The sequence below is a fragment of the Arvicola amphibius genome, chromosome 4, assembly GCF_903992535.2.
Source record: "Arvicola amphibius chromosome 4, mArvAmp1.2, whole genome shotgun sequence".
Taxonomy (NCBI): Eukaryota; Metazoa; Chordata; class Mammalia; order Rodentia; family Cricetidae; genus Arvicola; species Arvicola amphibius.
Genome location: NC_052050.1, coordinates 26,310,260 through 26,329,702, shown reverse-complemented (window position 1 = coordinate 26,329,702; position 19,443 = coordinate 26,310,260). Strand labels below are relative to the sequence as shown.

The following is a 19,443-nucleotide window of genomic DNA, read 5'->3' as shown; positions in this document are numbered from 1 at the left end:
GAAGGATATATATGTAATCTCTTCGTGGTAATGATACAGAGTTCTCAGAAAGATCAAAGTCCTTTAGGAAGAAGCAAGGAATTAAGTACAGTCTATGCAGCCTGAATGTTCAGAGTGGGAGATTAGGACAAAACAAGGATGCTTTCTGAAAATCACAGAAAAACAGAAGTAAAAACTGGCACAACTGACAAGTGTCAAATACTGAGGAAATGCCACTGGTGATGTTGAAAATATGCCAGCAAAGTCAAAGGTGTTTGGAAGCCAACCACAATGGTTAAAAATAAGGCTGCGAAATAAGGAAATGGAAATGCAATGGAACCTTTCAAATAACTACAAATTTTTATACTATTGCTACTGTTACTATTATTATAAATAGCTTGAGTCCTCCACTTATGAGAAAAATGTTATATGCTTTATGAAAAATTACTAGTTGAAAGCCAAACATGATTTCAAGTTGATGTCTGAAAGACCAGTGATTTTGATGTGCCATGGGAAACAAGAGGCATGAATTTGCCTATAAAGACAGTTATGGGGCAAAGGAGATCCAAAAAGACAGACCTCAAACTGTGGCTGGCCAGAGCTTTCACAAGGCCCATACCTGGTGCCTGGTTGCATGCCTGTTGTTGTCATCTTGCCTGTGGGACAGCATCCTTTCTTCTATCTGCTTATCCCGGCTCTGTGCTCTCACCTGCAACCATCAACAATGTCAATAAATTCACCTGCTTCTAAGACTACATATACTTAAAGCATAAGAATTTGTGATAATCCTTTGTATTTGCACTACTCTTTTAAAGTACTCTTATTATTGATTATTTCTATTTCTATCAGAAAGATGTGAGACAAGGCTCACACAGTGCTTTCTCAGCCACTAGATATCAAAGAAGAGAAATTATCAAAGCTAAATGTTGTAAAGTTGAGACTTTCAGTAGGAATGATGGCTCTGGCCTGAAATTCTTCCACTATGCTGATAGGAAACTGTAAAGAAGTACAAGGGAATAAGCAAGTATGAAGAAAACATCAGAAAAATCTGGGTTCAGGATGGGCACAGTGACATTTGCCCATAGTCTTAGTTAGCAAACAGGCTGAGACAGCTTAGAGGAATTTAAGACCAGCCTATGCAGCATAAGGAGACTAGATCCTGCCTCAAGAACTAAGAAAGGATCGGGGGTGGAGGAGCTTGAAGGAAAGGAAAGATGGGAAAACCTTAATTCAAGTCTACAGGCAAACACAACTCTGTAAACAGAAGACCCCAGAGAAATCCTGTTAGCTCTCATTAATTTCAATTTCACCCTTTGGAAACTGACATCTCATATCTACCTGCCTACTGGGTTAATCACTTAGCAGCCTCAAAGAAGAATACCAATATTTCTCACATCTGCTCCATTCCACTGCTCTCCAATATCAACAAATGGTACCATCTCAACAACTGATTGATTCAAAACTTGGATGTAATCCTTCATTTCTTTTTCTCCTATCTCTACTAAGCCCAACTCCTACTAGCTTGCTCCCCTTCAAAACACATCCTGACTCCAATCTGTTCTTAAAATTTTACCATCACAACAGTCCAAGCTACCACTTACTGCAAGAACGTCTAAGATAGCTTCCAATCCATCTATCCTGTCTCATCTCTTTCTTCTCCAGCCATGCTCCACAATGGTTGTTTCAATGACTACCTCTTCTCTGCAGAACCCTCCAAATGTTTCTACTGTCATCAGAATAAAAATGTAATCCTTGTGCTAACACCTACAGGCCTTATGATCTCAATCCTGCTTCTTCATTTCCTATCATGCTCCAGTTACACAACCTACTTTCAAGCCCAACAGTCTATCTCCAGTTCATATTCCTTCTTAGCTATCTCCACTCCTCTGACACCACCCATGTTCTAGAATGCATACCAATCTCAGAGAGGGCTTCCTTGACCTCCTCTAGTAAAAACAATATGCTACTCCCACTTTGGTGTTTTTCATGGTGTTTATTGTGTCATAAACTTATATTTACTTATTAATTCACAATTCCCCCCCATGAGAATGCAAACTCCTTGATCACAAGTGTTTTAGTTTTTTATTTTATTTTACTCAACTGAATCCTTTGTTATCCATAAAAAGTTATATGCAGCCAAACACACACACACAAAAAAAAAAAAACACAATAAAAAATGTTTGCTGGAAAATGCAAGAGCAATAATGTATATGCGGGCTGTTTAAAATTTAAGAGCAGGGGGCTGGAGAGATGGCTCAGTGGTTAAGAGCACTGACTGCTCTTCCAGAGGTACTGAGTTCAATTCCCAGCAACCACATGGTGGCTCACATCCATCTATATGAGACCTGGCGCCCCCTTCTGGCTTGTGGGCACACATGGAAGGAATGCTGTACACATAATAAATAAATATTTAAAAAAAAAAATTTAAGAGCTTTCATCAGGGAAGTGGCTCAATAATGGCGCATCTGCCTGGCATGCACAGCCCAGCAGTAAAAAGATGATGCCTGTCGTATCTCCCTGTACAGGACACACAGGAAAAATTTAAAACAGAAACCTTTTCCTTTATTTAGGATTTTCTTCCCTGGTCTAAAAATTTCCTTAAATTTCTAAAATAAACTGCTTAAGGTACTTGGTAAATATTGCTGCATGTCATGTTCTTCAAAGTTATGTTTCAGGTAGACTGATGTAAAACAAAGCACTATCAGATTGCTGTATTAAAGATAAGCAGTAGAGGAACATCACGACAACACCATCGCAGTTATTTTCAGAAAAAGAAGTGTTTGGTCAGCGCCTGAGTTGGGTGCTGACAGCACCATGCTTACTCTCAGCCAGCTGATGGAAGACAGGGAGAAGATAAACAAAACCAACACAGACGCTGCCTCCTACAGACAGATTTGGAATGGAAATAAAGAGCAGGGTCTTTGACAACATGAAAAATACATGGAAGCATTTCAAGTTTTACTTGGTGAAAATTTAAACATGTGAAGAAACGCTTTCCCATCTCCACCCAAAGACCTTGTAAATATGAACAAGTTCCTGAAGCAAAAAGAACAGGAAATTGAATTCTTTTCCAAATGAGACCTGTTCGCACAAGCATAATCCTGTGACCCAGGCCTTGTGAGCAAAGGAACAACAACAAAACAGCAGCTAACACTTTGGTGCAGTCAAAGTACTTAGCTTGGATAACTTGTCCAAAGACTACCTGAGCCCTCTATTTAATTACTATTTGAAATTCTTGCTTCCCCATAATTAGCATGATCCACCCTGGTAGCAGAAACCCACGCAGGAACGAACAAAAGAGGACCTTAGGCTGGAGTCTCAAACACATTAACCCAAGTCCCAAAGGTTATTTAGGAACTGTGTTTTTGAAGAATGTAAAAGAACTAGCCAAGAATAGATTGTGACTGATAGGAACAGATAGGAATAGTATTCTGAAGAATGAACAGAAGAATAAACATTTGAAAATGGCTGAAAAAGCAAAACAACTTCACAGAGTTGTTAAAGCCTGAGGTGGAACAATGGGATCAACTATCTATGCAAATTCTGCTTGAGTAGAAAAGATTTGTCCCTGGCAGATTATGAAGTCAGTTACCAAGGAAATGAATGTGCTAGAGGTGAAATTCCCAATATTCTAAAGATAAATCTCTATTAATTCTTCCCTAACACTCATTACACATGATATTCTTTTATTTGTCCATGTAGCTAGATTTTGTTTAAAAAAAAAAACAAAAAACTTTTTTTCATTGCTTCCTCCACTGACATGTAAGAACAAGACCTTGTCCCCTTGTTACTGCTGTACCCCGAGTGCTTAGCAAAGTGCAGGTCAAGTAGCAAGCATTCTAGAGCACGCCCTGAAAAAAGGAGCACACAGTTACCTTGCATTCGTCAGCTGAGAGGTTATGATAGAGCGGGCATCCTGAGATGGAGAAATGTCTCTCGTGTTTTCCTGTAAGATGTCCTGTTAAAGGAGGGAAAACTTAGAAGATCATGACTTGTACCTGGTGGTGCACACCTTTATTCCCAGCATTCAGGAGGCAGAGGCAGTCAGGTCTGAGTTTGGGGCCAGCCTGGTCTACAGAGTGAGTTCTAGGACAGCCAGGGCTACACAGAGAAACCTGTCTCAAAAAACAAGTAAAACAAACGAACAAAACCTTTCTTAAATTAATCCAGTCTAATGAATTTAAAAGAAGTATATTAATTCTTTCTACTATGCAAAACTAACCTACTCTACATTTAACTCCTTTGAATAATCAAAAGAAAATGGCCACTTTTACAATATGAAAACATATTCTGATAATCTTGAATAAGATTCAATATACTTTTTTTGAAGAATGAATATTTAAAGATCTGAATTTCTATAACCAAACTCTAAGTTAATAGGGCAATTTGCATAAGGCCTTCTTGGGGAAAATATCAGGGACGACACAGGAAGTTTGTTCTAACTACAGGGCAGTCTTCCTGTATTCCTTCTCTTGTTCCTTTTTTCTTTCTTTTTTAACACTGATGAATGAGAATGGGAGCCAGGGTCTAAGCCATGCTAGGCCAGCACTCTATTACAGAGTCATATTTCTACTCATGTTTCTATTTTCAGATAGGTTTTTGTTTTGTTCTTGTTTTTTCTGAGACAGGATTTCACTGTGTACCCCTGGCTGTCCTGAAACTCTTTCCACAGACTGGGCTGGCCACGATCCCACAGAGATCCCCCTGCCTCTGCCTCCTGAGTGCTGGAAGTAAAGATTGTGTATCACCACCATCACAGGTGCTATTATTATTGTCATTATTAATGTGTGTGTTGAAGAGAACAACTTTTGGAAATTGGTTCTTACCTTCCACCTTGTTTTTTGTTTTGCTTATAATTTATTAAAACTTAATATTATAAAGAGCCTGCATACAAAAAAATCATACAGGGAATAACCAATAAATTTCTGTACAGTTAGGATAGCCAATCTGAAGCTGTGGAGTTTCATAATGGATTTCACACTTTCACTATTAAATATATGCACTTCTCTTCAACCAACAAACCAAATACAACCCATGAGAGTTAAAACTGGAAAATTAGCTTCATACCCTCTTTCATGACTTAAGTGTCCATTACTTGCACTCAGTCCTTCACTTAATATGTACCCTTTCTTGTTCTCCATGTTATTTTGTGCTCATATGTACATTTGTTTACATGTGTTAAAAGTGGTATTTGTCTCTTTGCATTCCACCTTGTTGAGCCAGGATCTTTCTTGTTTTGGGTGCTGTGTATCAGTACTCCTGGGCTCTCCAGATTCCACCAATGATTCTACATCTGCCTCCTATCTCAGAGTAGTAGGGGTGCTAGGCTTAACAGATTCACTTTATGAGGGTTCCATTGTCAGGCTTGCTTGTACAGCAAGCACTTTTACCTACAGAGTCATTTTCCTGGGTCCCCTTAGGCAATTTCTGTCTGTGTGTCTCTGTCTCTGTCTCTCTCTGTTTTTAGACAGGTCTAACTATGTAGCTCTGGCTGCTCTCAAGCTCAGCAACATGAGTTCAATCCCTGAACCCCACAAAAAGGTGAAGGAGAGAACAGTCTTCAAAAATATGATCTCTGTCCTCCACACCCATGCTATGACAAGTGTACCCTACATACATAAATAACAAACTTTAAAAATACAGAAAACTGAACATTATTTCTTTGCTATATACCTCTTCTAAGAGGATTATAAAACACCAATGATTCAAAGAGCAGAGAGACAATGCTAATAAGATAAAAAGATTAACTAGTCAAGTTAAATGCAAGCCTACAAAACTCCTCACCCTTTTAAAAACATCCAATATACTCATCTAGCTCCCACAGATGTGTATCTGGCTCAAGTACCTGCAAACACACTGCACAATTTTCTTTCAAAAAGCTCACCATTCTTTCAAAGTAAAAAACTGTTAACTTTGGGCTTAAGGAGACACTGGGATTTTAAAAATTATACAGCAGGGAGGAAGGGTTGAATATGGGAGGAATTGGGGAAAAAGATCTAAACAAAATATACAGCATGAAATTCTTAAAAATAAATAAATAAAAAACAAGATAAAAAAAACCATAGCATAATCCATAGAGTAAATTTTGAAGGCTGATAATAATCCAACTCCAAAGGAAGTTTGGTATTTATGACACTCAGGTTGTCAGTTCACTGGGACTGTACTTTACCAAGGCATGGTGGAACATGCCTGTAATGCTATCACTTGGAAGACTGAAACAATTTCTCTAGGGAATGAAGAGATAACTCAGAAATTTCAAGTACTTGTTGCTCTTCCAGAGGACCCAGGTTTTAATCCAAGGACCCACAACCACCTTTAACTCCAGTTTGGATCCCATAACCTTTTTGACTTCTTCAGGTACCAGACACAAATGTGGTATACAGACATACACACAGGCAAAACATTCATACACATAAAATCTCAAAACAACAAAAAAATTCTTTAAAAAAAATTTTAAAAGAGGATTTCTATAAATTTGAGGTCAACGTAGGCTACACAGTGACTATCAGGCCAAACAGGGCTACATACCAAGAACCTATTTCAAAAGAATGAAGACGAGAGGAAAAGATTATAACTTTAGAGAGACACATACTGTCTAATGTTTCAGTTAACAGTGGACCTCTAAGAACAAAAATAGCAGACCACACAAATAAGGGTTCCATCATATTACAGTGGGGCTGAAAAGTTCCTATCAGTTCATGATTTTGCAGTTTCTGCAATGTGTAAAGTGGGATGCACAACTCATGTACTTGTGGGCACACTAATATAAACAAATCTATTAAGCTGATCATAGCACATACAACTAATTCTATGTAGCATATAATGACTGACAATATAAGCAACTAGGTTATTGGTTTAGGGCATTATACTTTTCATCATTTTTTTATTTATTTAGAAAGTCTCATTAGACAGCCTAGACCAGCCTTGAACTCAGCCACCTTCTACCTTGGTCTTCTGAGTGCTGAGATTAAGGCACCTGCCGCCATACCCAGCTCATCCTTATTTCAGTGCAATCCTGTTAAATAAAAGTTCCTAGTAAAGCAGCATCCAAGTTCCACTAGCAACCATCACATACATTTTGAGTTTACTGAGTCTGTAAACTGCGCCGTGTTCTCATGTTTGACTGACCACAGGTTGCTTTGTTCACTGGGGTATAAAAATAATAGGCTGTGCTATATACAAATACACACACACACACACACACACACACACACACACCCATCCAACAGCCTAATTGTACAGTAGGATATATCAAAGTTTGTCAAAGTATATGCTCTCAAAACATATCCTTGCCATTAAGCAACATGAAGCCATTTCTTAGACAGAAAAAAAACTATTCTCTAATCAAACACAGCATGTAAAGTGCAGCGCCACTACTTCGAAACCTGTTTTCAGAGACTGAATGTTTTACAAACTGAAGGTTATGGCAGTTCTGTTTAACAAGTCTACTGACACCAATTTACCAACTGCTTTTATTCACTAGTATCGTCAAAGCATGTCTAAAAGTATCTACTTTTAAAAAGCACACAACACTGCTGGCACCCTTTATGACCAGAGTATAAGAATAAAGATAAATCCATACTAAAAGGTGCTTTATCTATCAACCTTCCAACTTCAGGCAAAGGCTCACTCACAACAGCTACATCTCAGCTCATTCAAGCAGCACAAATAAGCTTCAAATCACTGCAAGAATCCCAAAAGTGATTCCCTAAAAGTTAAAAGTTTTAAGAAAACAAGACATTTATCAGAGAAGTTTTTCCCACTTAGACTAGCCTAATACACAAAGCTTAGAAATTAAAAACTCTTGGTCATGAAAGGTCAGGTCTCATGCATATGTTCTCATCGTTTCTGTATCAGCTGTGGGTGGCCATGCATCCATTATTAGGCATTATCTTATACTGCATCAGACCTCAGAAGCATAAACCAGGTGCTGCATGATAAGGCATTTCAAAAGAACTAGTTTTCCATTTTTGTTTCTGCTGAGGAAAGGAGGGACTTTTTCACTGGGAAAAGCATGCAGTGAACAGTTAATCATAGTTATATTTCCCTACATCTGATATTATGTACGAACAATAGGCCAAGAACAGTTTTCATTTATGACTGCTCTGAGTACACAACCACTGGATCACAATGGGATCCTTGTATCACAGTCACGAAGCTGGGGCACACTCACCTAGAGAGTTGCAGCCTGGCGTAGGACATTTCATATTGAAATTGTAGCTTTCGTGAAATCGACGGCGCTTGGGACGGTGAGAGAGATCACTGCCTGAGTCCTTCAGGGACATGTCCTTGGCAATGCTCTCATCATGAGACACATTGGGGCTAGAGATGTCGATGTCAGACTCAGACGAAGGTGCATTTCCAGTTGGAGTTCTAGGAGGTGACTCATCATGATCAGCTGTGTTTTTAGTTTCTAAAAAAAGCAATTGGTAGAACTGGTGAATGGGTCTATTTACTTGAAGATTCATTAGATTGAAGAGTTTATAGACTTTGCAGCTCTCTTTTTACAGCTTTTAAAAAAGACATGGTGTCAAGCAGCCCAGACTCTATAGATTGCATCCTCCTGCCTCTAGTTCTCTAGTTCTGAGCTTATAGGCATGTACCAGCACACCTAGTTTTCTGCAGTGGTAGGCCCAGCAGGGCCTCATACATGTTATGCCAGCAGTCCACAAATGAGCTATGTCTATATAACCCTCCAAGATCTTAACCAGTAATTTTTATCTACTTATCTGCTATAAGACACTGAAACCATCACTTTGATGTAACTGTAAATTCTGGCTGAATGTAAATTTGGGGTTTTCCTACTACATGTTACTTTTTTATGTTTCTCCTAAGCTTTTAATCCAGGGTAATCAAAAACTGAATATAAAGTCTTCAAAAGCACCCAAATATCACAAAGCCGTGTTCTCACCATCCCAAGTGTTGTTTAGCAGTAAAACTTAAAACTTTTTACTGTCATTTTAAAAATTCACCAAAAGGTATTATGTTCTTTACTGGAAAAAATAAGTTACTAAATAATCAACCCATTTCCCTTCCTAGAGATACACAAGACAGAAAATAAATAAGCTGGGTGCAGTAGTACATTCCTTTAATACCAATACTCAGAAGGTAAAAGCAGGCATTCTCTGAGATTGAGTTCAAGGCCAGCCTGGACTACATAGCAAGGAAGGCTACACAGAAAGACCCTGTCTCAAAACCAACCCCAACAACAACAACAACAACAACAACAACAACAACAACAACAACAACAACAAAAAAGGAATGAAACTGACTTAAAATTTTTCATATTTATTTTATGTGTATGAATGTTTTGTCTGCATGTATGTGTGTATACTCAATGTGCCTGAAGTTACTGGGGTCTCATAATCTTGGAATTCAAACATTTTGGTTTTTTTTTTCTTAAAAACAAAACAACAGACTTTATTTATCCCTGGTTGGTCTGGAACTTTCTATGTATGACAGGTGGCCTTAAACACATAGGGATCTACCTGTCTCTACCTCCCAAACACTTAGATAAGATACTATACTCTTTAAAGATCTCATTTTTAATTATGTGTATGTGGACAAAATGTAGATACTGGCAGAGGCCAGAACAGGGCATCAGATCTCCTAAAGTTGGAGTTACAGGCAGTTGTGAGCCACCAGACATGTGTACTGGGAACCTAACTCAGGTCCTCTCTCTACAAGAGCAGTGTCCTGTGTGGTGATTCATGCTTTTAATTTCAGCACTCGGGAGCTCTCTGTGAGCTTGAGGCCAGCCTAGTCTATGCGATGCTATCCCAGGACAGCCAAGGATATGTAAAATTCTGTCCCTCACCCTGCAAAAAAAAGAGCAATACATGCTCTTAACCACTGAGCCATCTGTCCGGCCACAGAAACTGCACACTCTTGCTTGTTGAGATAGGGTTTCTCTGTGTAAAGCCCTAGTTGTCCTGGAACTAGCTCTATAGAGGTTATAGACCAGGCTGACCTTGAACTCAGAAATCCATCTGCCTCTGCCTCCCAAGTATTTGAATTAAAGGGGTACACCAACACACCTGGCCAACTGAACACTCTTAAATCAAGGATTACAAGCCAGATACCTATAGAGCTGAAGATGGTCAAATAATCTCATTGTCTCCAAAGGTGACAGTTACTATTCAGCTCCAGCTAATAATTACTGTGGATAAATGGCCACCAGTATTTCCAAATCTTTCCTGTTTTAAAAATTAACTATTGATCTGTGAGTTCAAAGCCAGCCTGATCTAGATAGTACGTTCCAGGATAGCCAGCTCTACATAGAGATCCTGTCTCAAACCAAACAAAGCAAAAATAATTAGACAACCAAAAAATGAAGTATTGGGGCTGGAGAGATGACTCATTGGTTAAAGAGCACTAGCTGTTCTCCCAGAGGACCTGGGTTTCATTACAGCATCCACACAACAGTTCACAGTTTGAACTCTCATCCCAGGAAATCTTATGCCCTCTCTGGCTCCTTGGGTACTAAGCACAAACATGGTTCAAAGATTTATATGCAGACCAAACATATAAAATATAATAAAAATTTAAAAATAAGTACAAATTTTTATATGAAAATCTTTGTACTTCCAAGTATTACTAATAGAGTTAAACCATTTGAATTTGTGCAAACCAACCAACCATGTTGCCTGGTTGAATTATCTCAGTAGCCTGTAAGATCTACTCTAACACCTCTCTCTAAGGCTCTTGAGTAACTGAGTCACAACCAAATAACTTACCACTATCTATCACCAAAGATCTCTTCTAGTCAACAGTCTGGAGGAAAATGGACTAGTAATCACAGAGCTAGTAAAATCTGGGCCATGCCTTCTTCATGTTGAGGCTCAGAAGGCCCCACCTCCTTTTCCCCCATTACACATCCAATCTAATACACTCTAGCTGCTTGGACATTAACACTGTAGCAACCAAAACAGACTGTGCAAGACAGTAAGAAATTAAATAAATTGAACATGGTGGCATACATCTGCAGCCCCAGCACTCTGGAGGTTGAGGCAGGAGGATCACAATTCTGAGGCTATCTACTGTGAACCCCATTTCATAAACTACAAACAAAGCTGCAAACCCTGATGGAGGAGGGTCATCTGTGTATCTGTTGTTCATTGGTTAATTAATAAAGAAAATTGCTTGGCCTGATAGGTCAGAACATAGGTAGGTGGAGTAGACAGAACAGAATTGTGGGAAAAGAAAGCAGAGTAAGGCAGACGTCTCAGGTGGTCGCCATGACTCTCCTATCCAAGACGGATGCTAAGATTCTTCCCAGTAAGGCACCACCTCATGGTGCTACACAGATTACTAAATATGGGTTAAAGATGTGAGAATTAACCAACAACAGGCTGAAACTAATGGGCCAGGCAGTGTTTAAAAGAATACAATTTGTGTGTTGTTATTTTGGAGCATAAGCTAGCCAGGCGGCCGAAAGCCAGGTGGAGGGAAGCGGCCCGCCGTTCCATCTACAAAACCCCAAACAAACAAACAAACAAACAAAACTCAAGTAAATAGTGTTTGTTTACCTAAATTCTGACTATCAGCAGCATCAAAGCCTTAAGAGAAACTGACCAGATCCTTTGTATACCAACAAGTCATACACATCCACTTACCTCTATCTGAGAAATCAACCACCTGTTCCGTTTCAGAGCCAGATGAGCGAGTCTGCCGAAGAGGGTACTTTTTTGGAGTCACTGGGGTGGGCTGCTGCTGACTACGGGTCACTCTTCTGGTAGAATATGCGGGCTCCTCAGCACCAAAAGATGGCAAATTTCGAACAGGGCTAGAATCTGATCCCAGTTTTAAAGGTCATAAAATAAAGGAAAAAAGAAGAGCCATTGTATTCTCATCCACACAATTAATAAGAATGCAGTTCCTTTTCTTCATTATTTCACAAACCCAACAAGTCCTTAGACTATATTGATCTCACTAAATGACACATGACAGGAGTTTAGCTCAGGTGTAATAATTTCATAAGAGCAGAACATGAAAATTTAGGCTCTGTAGTGAAGAATGAACTCTATTCAGATTCCACTCCACACAGAAACCATGTGTGGCATCTTGGGCAAGTTAATGTCTCCAAGTTTGCTTCTTTATCTATGAAAAAGAAAAATACTTACCTTAGTTGGGGGGGAGGACACACTAGCTGCATATTCCTCAATATTATGAGGAGAGTTCTTTACTTAACTATGCCACCTGTTTCCTTCCTTGCTACAGCCCATCATAATACAGATGCCCTAAAGCTAACAGAATAATACATACTATATTGGGGGTTTACTTAGTCTTTCTAATTGTCCTTACATTTTTATGTGACGTTATAATGTATTCGAAAAGTACAAAAATTTTTAAGACAAACCTAGTGACATAAGTATTGTACTCGGGAGTCTGAGGCAGAATGATAGTAACTTACAGGCCAGCCTGGGCTACCTAAGAATAAACTGGCTCAAAACAAATGAAATTTATCGTTTTTAAGTTTTGGATTTTTAAAAAACTTTATTTATTTATTGGTTTTTCAAGATAGGGTTTCTCTGTGTAACAGTCCTAGCTGTCCTGGAACTAGCTCTTGTAGACCAGGCTGGCCTCAAACTCACGAAGATCAGCCTGTCTCTGCCTCCCAAAGTGCTGGGACTAAAGGTGTGTACCACCACCACCTGGTGCTTTATTTTATTTTTATGTGTGTGAGTATTAAATTCCCTGGATTTACTTGGCACTAGGTGGGTGCTGGGAGCTGAACCTAGGTACTCTGAAAAAGCAACTAAGTGCTCTTAACTGCTGAGCCCTCACTTCAGCCCCTTAAGTTGTTCCCATAGAGAAACCTATTCTAAAGCCTTTATAGACCTTCACATCTCCAATAAGAAAAGAGACTCAAAGTTGAAACTATAGATTGTTATATAAACACATACTATAACAATGTGTGAAATGTAAGTTGAGTTTCTCAAGCTGTCCAGAGAGATGTTTGTACACAGGTCCCCAAATTCATATACTTTTGGGGGCTCTTTTCACAAGGCTGTCTTTATTTCACATAGGGAGGGCAGTCTTACCCTGTGCTGATGCTCAAGAGTTGTATAGTTCCATGGCCAGGAAATAAAATAACTGCAGAGGATCCCCCCCTCAAGCTGTTTTGAGTATCCATTGCCTTTAGGTTTCAATCTGTAAACTCCTATTAGACTGCTACCAGATAACAATGTGGTTGCCCCACCTCTGGGCTTCCACAGGATTCTTTAACAAATCACATTTATTTGTGTGTGTACAAACACACACACAAACATCCATGTAACTGTATCTACCTACCTATCAATTACTCTTTGCTTTTTACTTTTTTTTTTTTTGGGGGGGTTGGGGGGAGGGTGATCCAGAGTCTCAGTATGAAGCTCTGGTTAGTCTTGAACTATATAGACCAGAATGGCCTTGAGTTCAGAGCTCTGCAAGCATGCCTCTGCTTCCCAAGTATTGGGGGTCAAGGCATACACTACCATACCCACTCCCATATTATGATTTTTCCGTTTACTCTATCATCACAGACTGAGTCACCTTCGTGTTTTAGCAAGACCTCTCTTCCACACAAATTTGGTGGGGCAAAGGCTACCTACCAAATGAGCCCAAACAGGCGGCTAAGTACACTAAAGAGCCTTCCAACTACCTTCCAAACACAAGACTTTTGTCCTTTTATGACCAAAGCAAAATTCTCGGTATTTATTCACACACTGTCTGGGTATTTATTCACACATCTATCAAATGTGACTCTACATTCTATAATTAAATGTTCTTTTAGAAGCAATAAGCCTCACCAACACATGAAATACGCGTCTAAAGGCCCTAAGTCATTTTACAAAGAGCTAAAGTAACATTCCCATTTTACCATTTTATGACTGACAATACCATAAAGTCTTTAAAAAATGACTCAAGACACCTGTGTCTCATATTTATGCAAGCCACAGCCTATACATAGGACATGGTATCTGTCAGAAACATTTTGATGACCTAGTATCTCTGTATTTGCCTTACACTTTGACACAGTCTATCTACACCAAGCCTAAGGACCAGTATCCCTATGAACTAGAACAATAAAATGGTACCAATCTGTCCAGTGTGAGGAACGGTGAGGAAAAAAAATAATGACTTTTACCTTGAGAACTCTGGCTTAGCCTGGCTGAAGAGCGAGTGACTCGGGCAGAACGTCGCGATGTACCATCACTCTCTGAACTGTCTGTGTGCTCGAGATCTGTAGAAAAATCGGAATCTTCGGTTCCATCTGAACTACTGCCTGCATTTCTCTGTAATACCATAGATCCAGACATTAGCATGGAAGCATTTACTGCGGGATTCTATTAGCACTGGAAGTAAAATGAACCGTGAAGCTGAAGTATCAAGTTCCAATGTAAGAAAGGACTCCACCACAATTTCCCCTTACTGCTCAGAGGAACTGTCCTTCATTTCAGACATTTTAGTGGAACAACCTACAAATAAGTAAGACACTTGTGCTAAATAAACTTGGAAAAAGAAGTAATCTTATTGTATTATCACTAATTCTGAAACAATTCGGACTAAATCATTAGAACTCTCATAAGAGATCAACAAATTGGAAATAAAAGCACCTAATCTAACAACAAAACACCAAAATCAAATGGTCTGGCTAGCATAACCATGTCAGAAAAGAAAAGAAAAAGCAGAGACGAACCAGTGGCTCTTGGCTAAGAGCGTATACAGCTCAGGCTGTATACACCAGAGTTCAATTCCCAGCAGCTACACAGTGACTCACAAACTGCCTGTAACTCCAGCTCCAGGGAAACCAATGCCTCTGTCCTCTCGCCTCCTGGGGCATACATACATACACATAGTTAGAGCAATATAACTAAATCATTTTTTTAAAAAGTCCAAGACAATGAATAAAATGTTAATGCTAGGCCCCATTTAACGTCAGGGTAAATTTTGTTCAAACTCTCCATCAAGAAAAATCACACATTAGCTGGGCAAAGTGGTGCATGCCTTTAATCCCAGTAAAAGTAGGAAAATCTATGTGAGTTCCAGGCCAGCCTGATCTATCTATATAAGTGAGTTCCAGAACATCTAGAGTGACATACAGAAAGACCCTGACCCCAACACAAAACAACACATTAAAAAATACATCATTTCAAAATATGGCCTTGAGGTAGGAAAAATGGTTCACTGTTTAAGAACATATGCTGCTTTTTTGTAGAGGACCTGAGTTTGATTCCCAACATCCACATAGTGACTCACAACTACCTATAACTCCAGTTCTAGGAACTTCAACAAGTTCATTTGGCTTCTACAGGTACCTATGTGGTAAATCTATATACATTCAAGTATATACACACACATATATTATACATAAAAAAAAATCTAAAAAGACACATCAAACTAACATGGTCTATAACTCTAATCTCAAAAAAAATTAAGAAAAAAGACACACATTATTTTGAGTCACCTGTCCTTGAAGTTTCTATACATGGGTGTTTAAGTGCTAGAAAAGGAATTTATACTAAAGACTCATAGGTAGTCAAACCAGGTTTTAAAAAGAAATTACATTTTTTAAAGATTTATTTATTATGTATACAGTATTCTGTCTACATGTATGCCTGCACACCAGAAGAAGACACCAAATCTCATTACAGATGATTGTGAGCCACCATGTGGGCGCTGGGAATTGAACTCAGGACCTCTGGAAGAACAGCCAGTGCTATTAACTGCTGAGCCATCTCTCCAGCCCCCATTTATTTTATTCTATATGTATGACAGCTTTGTCTGCATGTCTGTGTATCACATACATGCCTTTAGACGTCAAGGGACATTGTCAAACCCCCTGAAACTGGAGTCATAAATGAACCCAGGCCCTCTGTAAAAGCAACAAATGCTCTGGACCAAGCCCTCTCTCCAGTCTCACATGTCAGGTTTTTTTTTTTTTTTTTAAAGATTTATTTATTAAGCATACAATGTACTGCTGGCAAGGAAGGAACCAGGTCTCATTACAGATGGTTGTGAGCCCAAAAAAAAAAAAAAAGCCGGGCGGTGGTGGTGCACGCCTTTAATCCCAGCACTCGGGAGGCAGAGGCAGGCGGATCTCTGTGAGTTCGAGACCAGCCTGGTCTACAAGAGCTAGTTCCAGGACAGGCTCTAAAGCCACAGAGAAACCCTGTCTCGAAAAACCAAAAAAAAAAAAAAAAAAACAAAAAACAAAAAACAAAAACAAAAAACCAGATGGTTATGAGCCACCATGTGGTTGCTGGGAATTGAACTCAGGACCTCTGGAAGAGCAGCCAGTGCTCTTACCTTCTGAGCCATCTCTCCAGCCCCACATGTCAGGTTTTTAAAAGCTCTCCTCACATCCTAGTCATAATCGTCAGTTAGCCTCCAGCGGAGTGATTAGCCACGAAGATTACTTTTATCATTTAAGCACTTACACTATGCCCTTTTCTAAACCAGAAATAGAAGAAAATTTGCTGAAATCACTTCAACACCTCAAACTTAAGTCCTAATATTTTTGGCAGGGCAAAAAGTAGGATGCACTAGGTCTAAACTTGGGGTTTCCAGGCACTAACCATGTATCACTGAGCTTACCCTAGCTCTAGGTCAAAATTCATTATTCAAAAAATAAGCTGCCAAGTATGTTTGGAGCTAAAAAATCCTTTAGATTTTTGGGGGTGGGAGAGTTTTCTGAGTAACAGCCCTAGCTGTCCTGAAACTAGCTCTGTAGACAGGCTACACACAGAGATCCGACTTCTCAGTCTTTAGATTTTTAGAAAGAACACAAGTCCTGCAAATAACCCCCTCATTAAACACATTAATATTTTTAATGCAAATAGAATAGTACTACACTGAAAGAGATAGATAAAAAAATTAAATAGTCTAAGGATAACTTAGGACAGATCTGCCATCAGACAAGATACTAACTTATTTACATCTGGGGCTTTGTTGTTGTTGAGATAGGATCTTGCTATATTGCTTAGGCTAGCCTCAGCCTTCAGAATAACTAGGACTATAGGTGTGTACCACTATACCAGCAAGAGCTTACATTTTCTTGTTTGTGTGTGTGTGTGTGTGTGTGTGTGTGTGTGTGTGTGTGTGAATGTGTGAGACAGGATCTCTCTTAGCGTGCAGGGTGTACCTCAAACTACAGAGATCCACCTCCCAAGTGCTGAGATTAAAGGTTTGTGCCATAATACCCAGTAAGAATTTACATTTTCCAGGACTCTAGTTATTTGGAAAATGCTAAAAGGATACCGGACCTCTTCCAATGTACCCGTATGTATGTCTCTTGTATTTGGTCATAAACACAACTTGTCAACTCAGTCATTTTAAAAGACATTAATATAAATATTCTTCTTGAAAAGCCTCCATGAAGAATGATTTCTGCAGAAACAGGAATACCAACCATCTATCCATCCATGTATCTCATTCATAATCTGGCTCCAGAGTCATAGAGTATCACTAAAATAAGAGGCAATCCTTAAAGTCTCCGCATCCAATGAACCAAATGGGAATCCACGACCTTCTAGCAATTCTTCAGGGCTTCACCCTGACAGCCAGCTCTTCGCCATTTATTTGAGTTAACTGCTTCCTCACAGCGTAATTTCCAGCTGAGCCTGTACTGCAGCCTTCTGTGGTTACCTCTTTGCGTTCTCCACTCAACTGTGATACCCGTAAACCAGGGATCATCCCTACTTTTTAAATTCCTAATGACTAGCATGTGGCAAGAGGTCAGCGAACATCTGCGGAACTGCATTACATTTGTTCTGTAGTTCTGGCTTGCCTGCACTTGACAAGTGGCCTAGATGCAGGTCAGCTATCCTTCCTATATTCAGTTGTAGAATGCAATGAGTAGGTTCGGGGCTGGACAGCCGGCTTTAGATGTCAGCATAAAAGCCTCAGTATAGATCCCCAGCATGCACAAAAAAAAAAAAAAAAAAAAAAAAAAAAAAACCAGCACGAGCCTAGAACACTACCACTGGGGAGACATGACAGGTGGGTCCTGAGAGCCTGCTGCAAGCCAGAAAACCTAGCTTCTGGCTCAGTAAGCAAGACATAGAGGAAGATGTCTTGCTCAGGCATATACGTCAGTCGCCCGCACCCGCACCCTCAAGAGCACGCACCACACACGATCATATATTTCCTGTATGATTTCAAAATTCAAAAAAAACCCTTCTAGCTATCAAGTCTTGTGTTGCTATTTTTCCAAAATGTACTTTCCAGGCAATGTCAAACTGAGTCAGGGGAAGACGGCGTCTGCGATGCAACAGGCCTGCGAGGTACCCCTTGGGAGTGGGCGCTGGTTTTGCCACCACCCATTCCTCTGTTTTGTTGTGCTCCCCACCTGGAGGGGAAAGTGGGCTCTGCAAAACTCGTCTTTGCGCCTAACGCCACCTCTATCCGGAAGGACGGGGCCTCGGGCGACCCAATCCGGGCCTTGCTAAACCGCACCCGCCACAAGAACAGACTGCGACGCTGGGCCAATGAGGGAAAGGGCGAGCATCCTCCACAGCCAGTCGGAGAGCACCGGGGCCAGACCCAGACGCCGCCCACGCACGCGGGGAGGTGACCGTTGAGCCCAAATAGGCGGCGTCACCATCCAATCAATATCCTTCGAGACGCTTCGGCGACCAATTAACAAGAAGAACGCCTCCGGCCCAGGAAAGCAGAGGGCGGGAATAGCTACAAGCATAGGCCGAGGCCAGGGTCGGGCCCACATTTTTCTGTCTGGTACCGAGAGGCGACGGGGTGCTTAGGCTGGGTTCGGGGGAGCGGGAAGTTGGAAGCCGACCACGGCGAGGCGTGGCCAGCTGCGTCACGTTACTCAACCGCCTCGCCTCAGAAACCCGCCATCCCTCCTCTGCCATTTCTCACCTTCCTTCGCGGCATTGCCGGCGGCTGCAGCCCGACGGTTCCGATTCGGGCGGCGGCAGCAGCAGCAGCAGGAACGGTGGCTCCGGCGGGCTCCGTGGCGGCCTCTGTAGCAATCCCAAACCCTGCGGACGATCCCAAGTGCCTCCTGCCTCTCAGCGTCTGGAGCCTTCTGCGCAGGCGCCGCGGGCTGAAGCGCTTTTTCCTTCACTTCCGGCTGAGGCTCGCGTCACCTGACGATTAAGCCAGAGAGGATACTGGGAAAGTTTGCAACTTGTAGAGAGGCCAGTGAGCGCCATTTTGGAGTTGGGCAGGAAAGCACACCGATAGTGAAACCTTGGGCCAGCCATTTTTAGTTAGGTGTGTGGCAACCTTTGTGGGATTAGGTAGCCATGATTGTTTGGGGCAGACGTCTGACAGTTGAAGTTAACCGTTTTCATCTTTACCTTGGGCGAAATCTCCCTTCCTGGTCGTTTAATTTCTGCCGTGGAGGAAGGAAAACCCCAGAATCCATCAGGTTGTCGAGCTTTAACCCTTTTGTCTCCTAGTCGATCAGAGGTCGTTTCCGTTTATCATGTAAGCTCGGAGCTGGGAAAAACTATTTTG

The 19,443-nt window shown here is 40.7% G+C and overlaps 1 protein-coding gene across 2 annotated transcripts in view; it reads right to left on the bottom strand.

Annotated features, from left to right (window-relative positions):
- The window catches only part of Kat7 (lysine acetyltransferase 7), a 38,451-nt gene extending 19,413 nt beyond the window's left edge, over window positions 1-19,038 (bottom strand). The window contains exons 1-6 of one of the 2 annotated variants that reach the window (XM_038327104.1): window positions 18,841-19,038; window positions 14,108-14,255; window positions 11,595-11,771; window positions 8,153-8,392; window positions 3,855-3,937; window positions 599-688 (exon numbers count right to left, since the gene is read on the bottom strand). In XM_038327104.1, the coding sequence (XP_038183032.1) occupies window positions 599-688; window positions 3,855-3,937; window positions 8,153-8,392; window positions 11,595-11,771; window positions 14,108-14,255; window positions 18,841-18,855 (753 nt within the window). In that variant the 5' untranslated portion in view covers window positions 18,856-19,038. The remainder of the gene's footprint in view (window positions 1-598; window positions 689-3,854; window positions 3,938-8,152; window positions 8,393-11,594; window positions 11,772-14,107; window positions 14,256-18,840) is intronic. The other variant, XM_038327105.1, reaches the window with a different exon arrangement.
- Between the last annotated feature and the right edge of the window lie 405 nt (window positions 19,039-19,443).